The sequence below is a fragment of the Neodiprion pinetum genome, chromosome 3, assembly GCF_021155775.2.
Source record: "Neodiprion pinetum isolate iyNeoPine1 chromosome 3, iyNeoPine1.2, whole genome shotgun sequence".
Lineage (NCBI taxonomy): Eukaryota > Metazoa > Arthropoda > Insecta > Hymenoptera > Diprionidae > Neodiprion > Neodiprion pinetum.
The window spans coordinates 17,992,328-18,007,045 of record NC_060234.1 but is presented as its reverse complement, the minus strand read 5'-3'; the positions used below and the strand labels follow the sequence as shown (position 1 = coordinate 18,007,045).

Here is a 14,718-nt window from a genome sequence, read left to right as displayed (position 1 = left end):
TTGCATTTTCAATTTAAAATGACCTGTGACGACGTCTGGCCGGTATTCGTAAATAGTTACGTATTATTTTCGAGACTGTATTAGGAACAGCTCTCAGCCGATCAAGCTATGCTTTGAGCTGCCTCAAGACAGTCCTGCAAATCGAACCTGACTATGAATACCGGCTATTAGACTATTACCAGTCACGTGATCGCATAGCGTAGAAATACGGACGCCGGTGAATATAATTTTCGTTGAAATATGAAGAATGTATATCTATATCAACATACGTATAAGGAATTCTACGTCACGTCAATCAAAAAATGACCTCGTATTTTTTCAATCTATTCATACTTTTTTTCACATGAAATAAAGGTAAAAAGAATCGACACGCATTTTGGTGTTCGTCCGAATTATGTTTGTTTTCGAAAGTTACAAGACAATCATTCAATTTTGATCCAAAAGGAGCTCGGATATATCCGGTTCTATTCGACGTAAAGACATCATTTACAGTGCATTCGGAAGGTGAACGAATAAGCTTTCATAAAAAAAATGCAATGTTGAACATTATTGAAAATCCCAATTTTTATAAACAATTCAAATATTTGACGATTTTTACCTTATTAATGACAAGTTTTCGAATTATAAAAAAAATAGTTTCGGGTTCCTTATTAAATTCTGTATTACTAGTAAATTTTTCAAGCGGAATCGGAAAGGAGTCTACTTTTTTTTTCTATTATTCATTAGGCGCTGCGTCGTGCCGAGCGCGATACACTGGGCTGTTTAAAAGTATTTGAAACCGAATGCCCGTGAGGGGTGGAAGAGGATAGCCGCGTCACCCGCCCCACTCCGGGGACAGCTCGGCTGCTCCGTCTCACTTGTTTCTTTACCCTCTCTCTCGCCACGGTTAACGCGGGAAGCGGAGTAGCCCGCGCTTTCTAGCTAGGCAACGCCCTTAAGCCTATATCGAATTCGTCAAATTCTTCAATCGTGCAAGTTTTCAAGATGTAAATGAAAATTGTTTTGCTCACCGCAAAATTAAAAAGCTTCGATTTAACTGAACGAATATGTTTAAAAATATTAAAGCCTTATTTCTGATGTTATTATCCACGTGTGTAAATTGATTGAGAAATGATGATACTATATCTTAGAACTACAAAAAATAATTTTTTTTTGAATGTTGTAAATAATCGAATAACTATTTTCCGATGCGGGTTATTGGTAACATATGATCACATTGTATTTCTATGTAAAAGACGGAAAAAACCTTGAATGATCAATAGTTTTCAATTTTTAAATATGCATAAAAATAAAAATTCTAAATAATTGAATTTCTGCATTTTTATTGATTTTCGCCGTATTTACAGAGAACCCAACTTGAATTTGACATATGTTTAGTGAAATTTTCTCAGCTTTCGGAAAAAAATGTCAATCCATGCGCAATACCATAAAAACAGCTTTTCACATTTGAAACTCAACTTTGAGAACTTTATGCAAGTTCGAGAAAAAGATCAATATTGTTTTCGAAAAGCTGAGAAAATTTCCTAAAAACAAGCATTCTTAATAATATTTTTATTTTCTTATAAAATACCGAAAAGTTGAACGATGAAAAAAAAAAAAAAACAACTAAATGTGATGAAATGTCCCGTATAATTGCAGCCGAAATAATGGAGGAAAAAATCTAAAAAAAATTATGTACATGTCAATTATCGAGGACTACATCCTGGAATTATTTCAAAAAGTTCCATGAATGGGTTATCCAAAATGTCGTCTCCATTTGGCGCTTTCGCTCATATATAGAAATAGTATAATGTCATATTATTCTAGGAATATTTATGATTGTACCTTGTTTGTCCCTAAAATGCTATGCGGAAAACCAAATATTGCAATAAAATTTCTTTCAGTGTATGCCAGCGAAAGTAGGGGAGAAACGTTTCAAGGTTATGCTTCTACAGCTGCCTGTCAGTCAAAAGTCTATTAGCTTCGGTAGAGCTTTTGAACACAACCTCGACTCTGTTTATACCTTTTTTTCTAATTTCTAGTATAGATTTGTATAAATAGCATGCTCCCTAGTTTGTATTGGTTCAGTTCGTATTGTTCATTTTGATTTTTCTTACTCATATTCCGTACGGACCTTTGTTGTTGTCCTCATAGCAGTCTATTTATTGGCGTTCGTTTATTTTTAGATCTCGACCTTGACTTTGTTTCTCTGAATCTGCTATGGCGGGAAACTGGCTATTTGGCTTAGTATGGGATTTCCATGGGTAAAATTACTTTCCAAGGGTACATTTTTAAATAATTTTTTGCATCGTTACTGTTCAAGTCGCTTGCCGAGTGTTTCGTTTTATTTTGTGTCATATCTACTTCCATTTCTTCTGACGGTCATTCCCCGTTCGCTGGCTGTTCTCCCTCCATGATTCCCTCTCCACCTGTTAGAATGTTAGAAGTTCGCAGGTTTGTTTTCTTAAATTATACAGCACTCTTTCACCAAGCAAACAAGTAGACAATTGTAATTTAAATTCACCTCACCACTTTAAAGAACGGGATGAAAAGGAAAAAATCTATCTCTATACACTCCATTTTCTTTTCAATATTTTTCTGAAAGAATCGAAGAACTTCTCATCGTCAATCTCCTAGTGTTTAATGTTCGTACTCGAGTTAATTATTAAGATATGTAGCACCATGTGGCGCCATCTATCGACCTGGTTGGTAGCTAGCGGGCTCTAGAGAGCCGTCTCCGCGAGAGACGCCAGTTACTCCGGCTTCGCGCGAAGAGAACACTGACATATGTACTCAAGTTTTCTAAGTAAATTGTATTTATTATTAAATCTCAATAAAACACAGCATTTTCGCAATCCACCTCATTATTGACAAACCTACTCGAAGTAGTCGTTACAGATACTCTTTGTTGCGAATAGCAAGCTTCTTTCGTAGAAGCAACGAAGACGGAGTCCTGCAAGCTATTTGAAGCAACAACAGTTGGGATGCTCGATCGAGCTATCACTCTAACAACTAGTCGTCGCTAGTGGCGCCGCTGCTTGTGTGGCTTACGTACAGCACTCTGTGGGGCATTCCACGTTAAGTTAGCCACCTTCAGACCTCAATACCTTCGATTTTATTTTTCTTCTAGAATTTTATTATACTATGTGAGAGTAATGTCCCTGTTTTATTTCCCAGTTTTTCGAGCCGCCGTTTCCGAGTTCTTGCACGCCCACATTTTACAATATTCGAAATCCACGAATTTTTGATTTACGATATCTCCAAATTGAAAAGTCGCATCAACAAAAACAAGGAGGTGTTTGGATTTGTCTTGGATCTAACTTTTTGAAAAAAAAATGTTCCGAAAATTTTTCGCAACGTTTAGGCTGTCGTAACTAAGGTTCAAAGAAAAATATCAAAATTTTGTGAATTATGGAATTTTTCAAAATTTTCAATAATTTTTTTTTGGATTCTACGTATTTTTTTTTTTTTACATATAACAATGTTCCGTCCAAGATGGAAAATTCGATTCCCAGTTTCTATAAAATAAATAAACAACAAATGTGTACGAGTAATTCTACTACATCTACGAAACAACTAAATCTATGGAATTACTTGGGGCATTGTAAGCAAGAAAATAGAAACTAATATGCTAAAATAATATTCTCGTAATTATACTTGGTCGATAAGAGCCCCAATTATGTTTCTTCTTTTATATATTAGTATCCAGTCCGTAGTCTAAAGAGTGGTTCGAATTCAAACCGCAAGGTAGCGGATCATACGATATATATTTGCACGCAACCATGAAGATGAAGTCCTATAGAAATTGGGATGCTCGGACCTGTTATCACCCCAACAGCCAGGTGCCCCTAGCAGTACCTTTAATGAACTTTGTAAGGGAAGCGTCGGATGGCTCTACTGTCGACCAACGGTATTGTTTAATTAGGAAAACGGTCCGTCAACGAAGATGGAGTGCTATGAAAACGTACGACTTATAGGCCGCATGAAGCAAAGCTATCCGCGATTTCCAAGTCCGTAAGATGGCTCTACCTATGGACTCTTTTTTTTAAATAAGTTTTATTAAGAATAGAAACACTTCAGCGTTGGTTTCATTCAAATCCACCAAGCGCAGCAAGAAATCAGGAGGGTTGTTTTCACCACTCTAAACCGTTTATTAGCAGATAAGATAATTTTATTCCGTATTTCTCCCAAGATCTTTCGAACTTCCGTTATGTGTGACCTGACATTTGTCTTCGTGGTTTGCCAGCCTTTCTTTATATTCTTGAATGCTAGAATGAGTTTCCCATTGTTTGCAAGCAGCACATTTGAGTGATTTTATGATAATATCAACCAGTTGTCCTATGTTGGACCCAATGCGCGATGCGATATATTCACACTTCTGATAAGAAATTTTGATTTGGAAGCCGATCCACGTGTATTGTATCTTTCGAAATCGACGTTGTCTTCGCACTCTTTTTACATTTCGCAAGTGAGGAAATAGCAGTAAAATCGATAATAAAGTTTATCATCTCATATCCAATTTCGTTATTCACTACAAAAAATCAGCAATGCTCGTCAATTTGTTTCATGATGCAAAAGTTTACCATCGCTATCCTGACTCGTTATGTTCGTTTCTAACTTCACTTTCTGCAATTACATGCTGATTGCCAACAAATTTTCGTTTTCGAAGACTCTCCCCTGGAATTTTCATGCCAATCCTGGTTTCTCGTTCACGCACTTCAAAAATAAATTTCACTCCGTACTGTTTGCAGTTCAAACGCCTACTTTAAACTAATGGAAACTCCAAAATTTCGATGCATTTATGTGCATAAGGAAAAACTTCTATTTCATATGCACTACGATACCTGTTCATTGCAAGTGGTAAATAAGTTTCAATTCTTGGAATTACTTAGGTAATTTAATAAGCCGAATTTTAATCGGAGGATGAGTCACTGTAATTTAATTAAGAATTAAAAGAGAACTAATTTAGTTAAGAAACAAAAATTAAAAACGGGTCAAATTTCATTTTTATAGTTTTTCTTTTATCGCCATTATATTCCTCGCAAAAAATTGCTTACGAAATAAATTTACCCTCCTACTAACACTAAGGCGTCGCGTACCTGAAAACTTCAGTGTGCACGCTCCTTTTACAGGGCTTTAAAAGCAGCCAAAATACCAGAAATGCTTCAGCTTACGGTCAAAGTGCGACGTGATCGTACCTCAAACACGTACCACAAAGTGGCTGTAGATCGTCATAACACCAAATAGTTTACTTTGTTTTCCTATTCTTAATTATCATACCCCATTGTTTTTGTTAAAAGCTTTGCTGCGTGTTCGATTGATAAATTTTGTCACGTTTCGATGGAATCGTGTCGATCAATTGTGGATTAATCTTTACCCACGGACCCCGATAATCCGATATATCAAATTAAATTTTACTTAGTGATTCCAATGTTCTCGGTTCAAATTGTTTACTAAGATTTAAAGTTACGTAATAGGTAGTTAAAGAGATAGGTATTTGCATCTTGCAAGGGTTGGTTGATTATTGTTACAACCACACGAGTCAGTTACCGTTACGGTTCTTCGTATTCAAATGTTATGTGCAAGTAGTAAAATATAATTGACGCACCTTTCAGTTGTCTAGCGATTTGTAGTCTGGCACCAAATCGTGTTACACCATACACAGTAGTCATGACAGTTTGTTTGATGACTTTTCTTTTAATTAACCCATCTAGAACTTGTGCTATTTTCACTCCATTTTCCGCATCTTTTTGTCTCTCTTTTTCAACCTAAGCAAATGTATAACTAATGAAAAATATCTTAGATTATTATTGTAGTAATTAAACTACAATCAATAAATATTATTACCAGGGCAGCAACGGAGCTGTAGACATCTTGAGGTTTCGGCCGTGGAACAAGGTTAACACTTTCAGCTCCTTGTTCATCTCTTCCAAGTGCTGCATAATGTTGCAATCCGTTACAACTGCCATCTTGATGTACGGGAAAGTGACTAATATATTCAGACGGCTTTGGCGACTTCACAGCATTTGCTATTTCAAAACAAGCAGCTAACGTTTGCCACGGCTCTTCAGATTCTTGCCACCACTTCTCACCCTAAGATGAAGTGATATTGTCAATATGAGTCTCAGATTATTATAAAATAACTCAGGTATTCGAAGTGAAGTCAGTCACACTTGGATTCATTGGTCCATTCATATTCCATTGAATTGAACCTCACGAGAAACTAGCGTCATTACTTCTAAAAGAAGCCAGAGCTGCTAACGAAAATGAAAATCGACGACAGAACATCTTTTCGATTTGAAACAGATAAAAGAATACTTTACAGTCCAGGGTAGACTGTTGAACGGAAGTATTATAAATATACAGATTTTAGAAATAAAATCAATTATTGACTTTTGTGTCCACTGTATTAGATCCATTACTTTAAACTTTGAATTTTTAACCTTAGATTTGAAATAAACGACCCAACAAACAGTTATCGCACGAGTACATAACTCACAGAAAATATTTTAATGTGGTGAGGGGGCCTTATCAAAACGGTATGAAAAAAATATTTTTTTGTTTTATTCAAGACATCAATAATAATATACAAAAACGTTGTGATTTGTTTTCTTTTTCGCAAAATAAAAAAAAAAAAAAGCTTGAAAGTTCAGCTGTCACATCGAAATACCCCTTTAAAGATAACTAATGGATCGTTTGACTTAAAAAATGTTATGCACTGTTACATCCGGTGTACTGCAACACGTCTTTTCCATCTTTTGTAACCCCCTCTTACCTCTACTTGCTAACTCGTCTACATTCCTCGTAATAACGTCATAGTCTTTACCCTGTTGTATTACTTCTATTTAACCTCACGCCACCTGTAATCGCGCCTACTGCACTATTTCTATTTTCCATCATTCTAGATTCCTCCACCTTAACTCTGCTAATTATATTTTCCAGTATTCTGGATTCTCCCACGTTTTTTACAATCATACTCTTTGTCCTAAGACCACTTGAATTTTAACTTTCATTACGTAGACTTCTAATACATCTTTCATCAAGTATACGTCTAATCCATTCCCAACAAGTCAACTTCCATTCCAACATTCATAACTAATTCCAATAAACCATCATACATTCGAATATAATTTTCCTCGCGTCAATTTTTACTCTTTTCTACATTCCCTAACTCGAGAGCAGCGACGAGATCAAACTCAAAGCTATCCAAAATAACATCTTGGTTGAGTATAGAGACGCATTGACTTACTAAATTCTAATAATTTCTTACCCATTCAGAATTTTGTTACTTTGTTCTATTTTATATTTTTTGTAGCTAAACGAAACGCTTGCAGATTTGCCTGCCAATAACAGAAATTTTTTATACGGTAGTCTGCAGGAAGGTATAGAATACACACAATACATATATGAATTTTGTTTACAATTCAAGAATTTTGAAGCTCCTTCATAGGTAAATGCATTAAGCAGTTTATAACAGAAACTCGAATAGTTATTTTTAAATTCCAAGAACGACGTCCAAAACAGTGTTCCAAACAGGATTACGGGTACGATCGGTTACAGTGCAGAAACTATACGCGCATACTTTATGCGCGCGACACTTATCGCGCAAGTACAATTCAGCGACTTATAGAAATAGACTGTGCGGTTTTACGGGGCTGCTGAAGCCCAAACCAAAGGACAGAGATAGCTCTGGGACCGGCCCGCTCTATATTATACGATCGAATTAGTGTGGAGCAGATGCCAGGCGAGGAATGCGGTAAAGCAAGCGGGGAAGTATATTTTTATAAGTCTACGTGTTTCCCGCACCAAGTCACCGATTAGAATGTGAGGGCCAGCCCCAGCAGTTGCCCTCTCTCTCTCTTATACCGTTTCATTGTCAGCTCGGTGCATAGACCGCGCAGTCTGTCACTATAGTATTTCGTATTTCTGCTTTAAAAATGTACTTATACTTTCACAATCAATTATTTATAATAACAATAAAAAAAATAATGAATAATAATAATAACAATAATAATTATGAATAATACTTAAAAATACATATGCTCACCCTGCTATATAACAATATAATGAAATAAAATTCTGGTAATCGAAAATAACTATAGCGCCCGCTTCCAAATCTGCGCGGATTTACCGGTCTTTTTCGTTGTCTGCCACGGTGTTCGGGTCAAGATATTTGTCTGCCTTTCGTATATAGAATTTGGATGACTTCCTGTAGAAGTTTATTTTTGTTCCAACCCTTATAGTATGACGTAAGTTGGATACATTTTCGCGCGTCTTTATTGTTGTCTGCCGCCATTTTTCCAGCGACCGAGGTGTCTGCCATTTTTACTATTCAACTCAAAATATCATTCCCTGCTACCACACAAAAAATTAGCGCTATGAAATGACGTTTTTCAATTGATTTTTTTAACCCTTTTGCGCCCCTCCCACCGCGTTTTCCAGTACTGGAGGCCAGGCAGACTTCCGAATCAATTATCAGCTATGTTAAGAGAGTACGACAAGATGGAAAATATTGTTTATAAAATGACGTAACTAAAAAGTTCACCCGCTCTCCGTCTACTATAAGGCTATGGTACAATTACAGCGCAGCTTTTATCCGCCCTGAATCATCACGCGCAATTCATATTCCGCGCAAAAGCAATTACAACACAAATCATACAACTTTGTCGATAGTCATACAAATTAGTGGATAACAAAATGCCTTGGTAAATTCAGCAAAAAAGAATCAATATATTATTATAACGCAAAATTTTACTCGGTATTGTGGCAGATTCCCCGCAGGTAACTGATCGCGATTTCGTTGTATCGCATAACAACTTTCAATCGTGCGGAAAAAGATCAAATTTTTTTTTTATGCACTTCTTTACTGCGAACATGTACCAGACGAAGACCAGTAAGAATTTACTGTTGCTTCAACCCATCGCTAAATTTCCAAATTGTTGAATGCGCTGCGCCTGGTAACCGATTGAACGTGTTGTTCCATGGTTCCGCGAAATTATTTGTCTTATGAAGATCGGCTTCGACAGTTTGATACTGAGTACCCCAACACCGCGCTGTTATTCCGGTTTTACTATGGCCGACATAGTAATACCGGATTTAAAAATGCATGTAAATTTGTTATATCCGGTGTAATTCGCCATTTACACGCATTTTTAAATCCGACATTACTATGTCGACCACAGCAAAACCGGAATAACAGCGCCGTGTAAGCGTACTCACTGATTCCAGATGTTTGTAGGGTATAATGGCTGATGGTGTCACCCACTACCCATCGAGTGTCCAATCCACATGTTATCGATATAATAGTGGATGTCATACAACTCTTCGACATGTATAACGTAGAAATTAGAGTTTACTAATTCGATAACTTTCCGATAACGACTGCATTGACATTACTACAGAAATTTGCAACAACGTTCTATGGTAATTCCGTTGTTTCACAAGCAACCTTTTTAATATTGTCCAATACTTTGCACGCAGCCGCATCAGCAGTGTTTAGAAGTTGATTCTGAGTGCTCTATGAGTGATGATGCTATAGTTAAGGAGCTGGCTGCCAAAATTTCTAAATGATTTGTTCGTCTGGCAGACATTATTAATGTCAATTTTTGTACCATCAGAAACATTGAGGACCGCGTCTGCCACCTTGACAGGCCTGCGTTGTCTATTGACAGGGCTTAAAAAAATTGAAAAAAAAAGGTTTGCTAAATCATTTGTTCGTGTCTGCCTCTTGGACTGATGGTCAGAATCATCCTGAAAACGATCAAAATCCAGAGGCAGACATCCAGACCTCTGACTTTTGTAGTAGTAAATTTTTGAAGTTTTTTTTATGATTTAAAAAAGTGTACATGAACTTGTTACGGGGTAAAATGCGTAGGCTCCGATGAGTGGTAATCGGAGCTTACTCCACGCCCAGCCAAGGTGTTATTTGGCTATTATAGGGTCCGTTCACGTCGACTATGCACTCGCGTGCTACTACTCCCAATGCAAGAAGTGAATGGAATAGAACGGGATCGGTATTAAGGGAAGGTAAACGATTTAAAGTATATGATTGTTTATTACTAGTCAATGCAACGGAGTCGGTCGAGGGAAAAAGGTATGGTTTTGGTTTAGAGGGAGAGGTGTCTTGCTTGAGCGCTAGGATGGATCTGCCGAGTTTAGCGGGATGTAGAAGGCAAGCTAGCCGCGAGTTACAGAAGAATCTGCTGACTCGCGGACGATAAGAGTAGACTACAGAGCGTAAGGTAACTAAGAGTGTGGGAAAGGAATATGAAGTCTGGAGGAGGTAACAAAATGTTCGCTCGGCAGACTTGAATTGTTCGATTAAAAACAATGTGAAGGGCCACAGAAAAATGGTCTGCCACCATGGTAGCGCGAGTTGTCAATTGACAGCGCTTTAAAAATGTAAAAAAAAGGTGTGCTGGATCATTTGTTCGTGTCTGCCTCTTGGACTGATGCTCAGAATCGTCCTCAAAACGTTGAAAATCCAGAGGCAGACATCCAGACCCCTGATTTTCCAAAGGCAGACCATTTGAATATAATTTTTTTTTTAACTCTACGCTCGCGCCAAGCCACAAGTAAAAAATTCTGCGCCTACAAAATGTTAATGAAAATAATTAATGTTACATACAAGCAACTGATAGGAACAATTTTAAAAACGTATTTCAAATATTCGCGTTCTAAATCTGTTACCTGCCGTCCCGCAGGTATAAAATGAACTGTATAGTTTGTCTTTCTTTCTTAGAGAGAAGAAAGTGAGAACGTTATAACTCCGTAGAGAGTTAGGGCGTACCTATACATTATAGATATATGTGTAGGTATACACCTATACATATATAATAAATTTTTGAATAATTATTTGTTTAAACAATTTCTTAATTACTTTTGGGCAATATTATTATTGATGGTTGTTGTTCATAGCATGCCGAATGTTGCTGAATTTTTTCAGATTTTTATTAAGTAACAAAGTACAAAAAGTCTGATCGTATACAATTTTTGGCTTGGACGATCCATGACATACAACCTTAAATTTATTTGCGTCTTCTGACGTTGTAATAAACTGTTTTTTTTCTTCTTTTTATTGGATCCAATAAAAAACACTGAACAATATAATAATACTAAAACTATTATTATCAACAATAAATAGCCGTAATACCCACTTTCCCTTGATTCTGCGTGGACTTCAAAAAATGGTACACCTCAAAATCAGTGACCAAAATGTCTGCCAACTTTTTTTTGTATTCGGGTAGTCCTATTGAATCGAATGGACGCAACTAGAACGACGAACAAATCATTTAGTAGAGCTTTTACATTTTTACAACTACGTCCCGTGATAATGCAGGGCCCTGCATGTCTGCCTCTGGATTTTCAACGTTTTGAGGATGATTCTGACCATCAGTCTTAGAGGCAGACACGAACACATGATTTAGTGCCCTTTTTTTTCATTTTTGAAGCGCTGTAACTCAAAAATGCAGGGACGTAGGACCTTAATTGACTGAACCAAATCGATTTGTATTGATCTGAACTTTCATCCATATCGATATGAAAGACAAACAAATCATTTACTAAAATGGCAGCCAGCTCCTTAACTACTAAGTTTGCTTCTGCGGGCGCACGAATACACATCATATTTAATGCACTGACATACCGTTTACCTTCGTATTCTTTGTCTCAACGATACAGATATCCTTCGAAACTGGTTAAAATGTTGCCAAAGGCATTGCGGTGTATTGATCAGACACTTCCGTATTCAAGTGCTTGTCTTCGAACGTATCCGAGTGAACAATTTCATGACAATATGAGATTATACATGATTAAGAACATACGAAAACAACATATATGTCGTAGATACATGTTTGAAATTTACGTTGACCAATGAGTTTGAGAATTTCAATCAACGGGAAAAGTTGCGCGATTTATAATTATTTAGCAATAGTAAATATTTTTATATATTTATTGAAATTGTATTGTGAGTACGAATTGTAAAACTATAATCTTATTATTGAGTTTTTGGTGACCGTATTATCTATCATGCTCGTGTGAACTGTACAATGCATTAATAATCAAATGAAGTACATAGTTTAGTGTAGTACGTACGTTGTTCCACTAGTAATCCGAAAGTTGCGAGCAAACAACGGGGTTTGAGCCCGGGTTAGGAAAAAATAATGCGGTAGGTTTTCTAATCGATCTAAAATGCGCTTTCATCGATTGTAAGGAATGATAAGTTGTTAAGATGTTGTCTGTGCTCACAAAAAATTAATAACCAATTATACAGCCGTTTCACATCTATTTTTTCCTCATCCATTAAATTTGCAATCCATAATTGTAAGACTAATACCCAGATTTATTGAAATTACGGCACTAATACTAGTAAGTTTGCGGTAATGTTACAGTCGATTCAAAAAATTAGTTTTCGAAGAATACTTGAAAAAAGTAGAGTAAATTTACTCTTCCATAAGAGGATAAAACTTCTATTATAATTTTAGCACATTTCCATCAAACATTTTTAACAGTGTAGATTGTAGGTAATTGCTGTTGCGTGGTTGAATTTTGCGCGTTAAACGGACTTGCGCGGTGATGGCTGCAGCTCGGAAACCGTTTTCGCGATCGCGTCATCACGCTAAAAATGAATATTATACGCCCGGTAAATTTTTGCACGATAAAAGTCGGTCCCCAGAAATACCGCATTTATTATCTCTCAGCCCGAATCAGGAGGTGGCTAAATTATCATTCAGTTTTTAAATACTATTTCTAAACCTGACCAAATATTAAGATTACTTCAAGCACTCTCTCAATAGTGCCGCTACGGTACAAAAGGAGAAGCGGTTTTCCGCTAATTGGAGGACCCGCGAGCGTGCGAGATATTGCATTTTATGCGCCCCACCATTGAGAGTTACGCTTGACAGAAAAAATTGGTCTAGGGAGGGGTGGGGGACCGCAACCAAGTATGAAAGTAGAAAAGTGGTACTGTTGAGGGAGTGCACTGTACCTATGCATTTTACAAGGTTCATATTTGTTCTCACCAAACCAGGGGCGGTTTATGCACTAGGCTCGCTAGGCCCGAGCCTAGGGCGCCGTGGGCGCCGTGGCAGAAGGGGGCGCCCCGGGCCGGCGAAATTCGCAAGCTTGCGCGCCCCCTTCTCTTATGCACCAATACTAATCGTATGCCCATTGCGACACATCCTGGCGCCGTGGCAGAAGGGGGTGCCCCGGGCCGGCGAAATTCGCAAGTTTGCGCGCCCCCTTCTCTTATGCACCAATACCAATCGTACGCCCACTGCGACACATCCTGACAAGCGAATTTAAGTTTTTTCGTGCTCAATTCATTTTTGTTGTCAAACATTTCTGCGAACAAATTTCCCAACCTACAGTCCCTACATTGTAGTACAACGGACAGCTGGACAAATGAGCGTCAATAAAATGAGTGGCGCCAAGCGCCGTAAATTGACAAAAGAGAAAGAGGAGAAAGAGTCGCTCATAACCCAAAAAATTCCGCGAATTGATACTTTTTTCATCAATCGGGAAACAGTTCAAGAAACGGCGCAAACATCAAGTTCTGCTACAACTGAAGATTCGACGGGCGAGGTAAATATCGACGTACCCTGATAATTTAATATACGTATTAGACTGTTATTTGAAATTATTTTTTATTTTTCTTTCGTCAACGTTTGAATAAAATTTGAAATAATTAATTATCATCACTTGTAAAAGATGAATCTGGGAAAAAAATCCCGTGGATCCCAAACGCAAAAATGGCCAAAATAACGAGGCAACCATTCTAGTTGGTTCCAAAACCCTCATCAATGTATATTTCCTGTCTTACCATATCCTGCAATTTTTTCCCGCATTCTCCTGATTTCAGCAAATATCGCGTTTGCAAGTAGAATCTATTGTCGAAAATGAGAAGGAGGCTGAGGAGGAGAAAATAATCGACGAAGTTACGAATTCAGTGACTTCTGCAGCTGAAACTCGTGCCGATGGTCACGATCGTGATTTTTCTCTTGCTGACCCTGGTTTGTGGCCAAAAAGAAATTCAGAAATGATTGATTTCATTTTACGAAATTCGTTGGAGCAAGAGGATCCGAGATTGAAGAATTTTCGGGCTTCAAATCGCGTTTATGGGTCTAAAACAAGATACTGTACTGCGCAAATATTTTTTCAAAAAACATCAAATGGTGAAATGCACCGACGAGAATGGTTAGCATATTCGCACTCGAAAGGTTGCGTGTATTGCATACCTTGTATGCTATTCTCGACATCAGTAAACGCGTTTGCAGAAGGCTTCAACGACTGGAAGAATGATGTGCGAATAGCTGAGCATGAGAGAAGTCTTGGTCATCGAGAAAATACACAAAAGCATGTACTGCGAGGAAATTTATTGGGAAAGATTGATAGCAAGTTACATGTGCAATACATTCAAGAATGTAATTACTGGCGACAAGTACTGACTCGCGTTATAATTGCGATAAAGTTTCTTGCAACCCAAGGCTTGGCTTTCCGAGGAACAGAAGAGAAATTTGGATCAGTCAGCAATGGCAATTATTTGGGTATTCTTGAAGTGATGGCTCGTAACGATCCATTTCTCCAAAATCACATCGATCGGTTCGGAAATCCAGGAAAAGGAAACGTATCGTATTTTTCTAAGGATATTTGCGAAGAATTCATTGCGATGATATATGTTGATCTACTCAAAAAATTGATTTCGGATGTAAAAGCCTCCAAGTATTATGCGATAAGTGTAGA

General features: G+C 37.4%; 1 protein-coding gene across 8 annotated transcripts in view; it reads right to left on the bottom strand.

Annotated features, from left to right (window-relative positions):
• The window catches only part of mtRNApol (mitochondrial RNA polymerase), a 102,298-nt gene that overhangs the window by 19,939 nt on the left and 67,641 nt on the right, over window positions 1–14,718 (bottom strand). For 6 of the 8 annotated variants that reach the window (XR_011176576.1, XR_006882082.2, XR_006882083.2 and 3 more), the window contains 2 exons: window positions 5,827–6,072; window positions 5,588–5,747 (listed from right to left, as the gene is read on the bottom strand). Coding sequence is in view for 3 of the 8 variants with exons in the window: in XM_046616178.2 (XP_046472134.1) it covers window positions 5,588–5,747; window positions 5,827–6,072 (406 nt within the window). In the remaining 5 variants the exon portion in view is untranslated. Of the gene's footprint in view, window positions 1–2,096; window positions 2,409–5,587; window positions 5,748–5,826; window positions 6,073–14,718 lie in introns of all 8 variants that reach the window. The other 2 variants (XR_006882085.2, XR_006882084.2) reach the window with 2 other exon arrangements.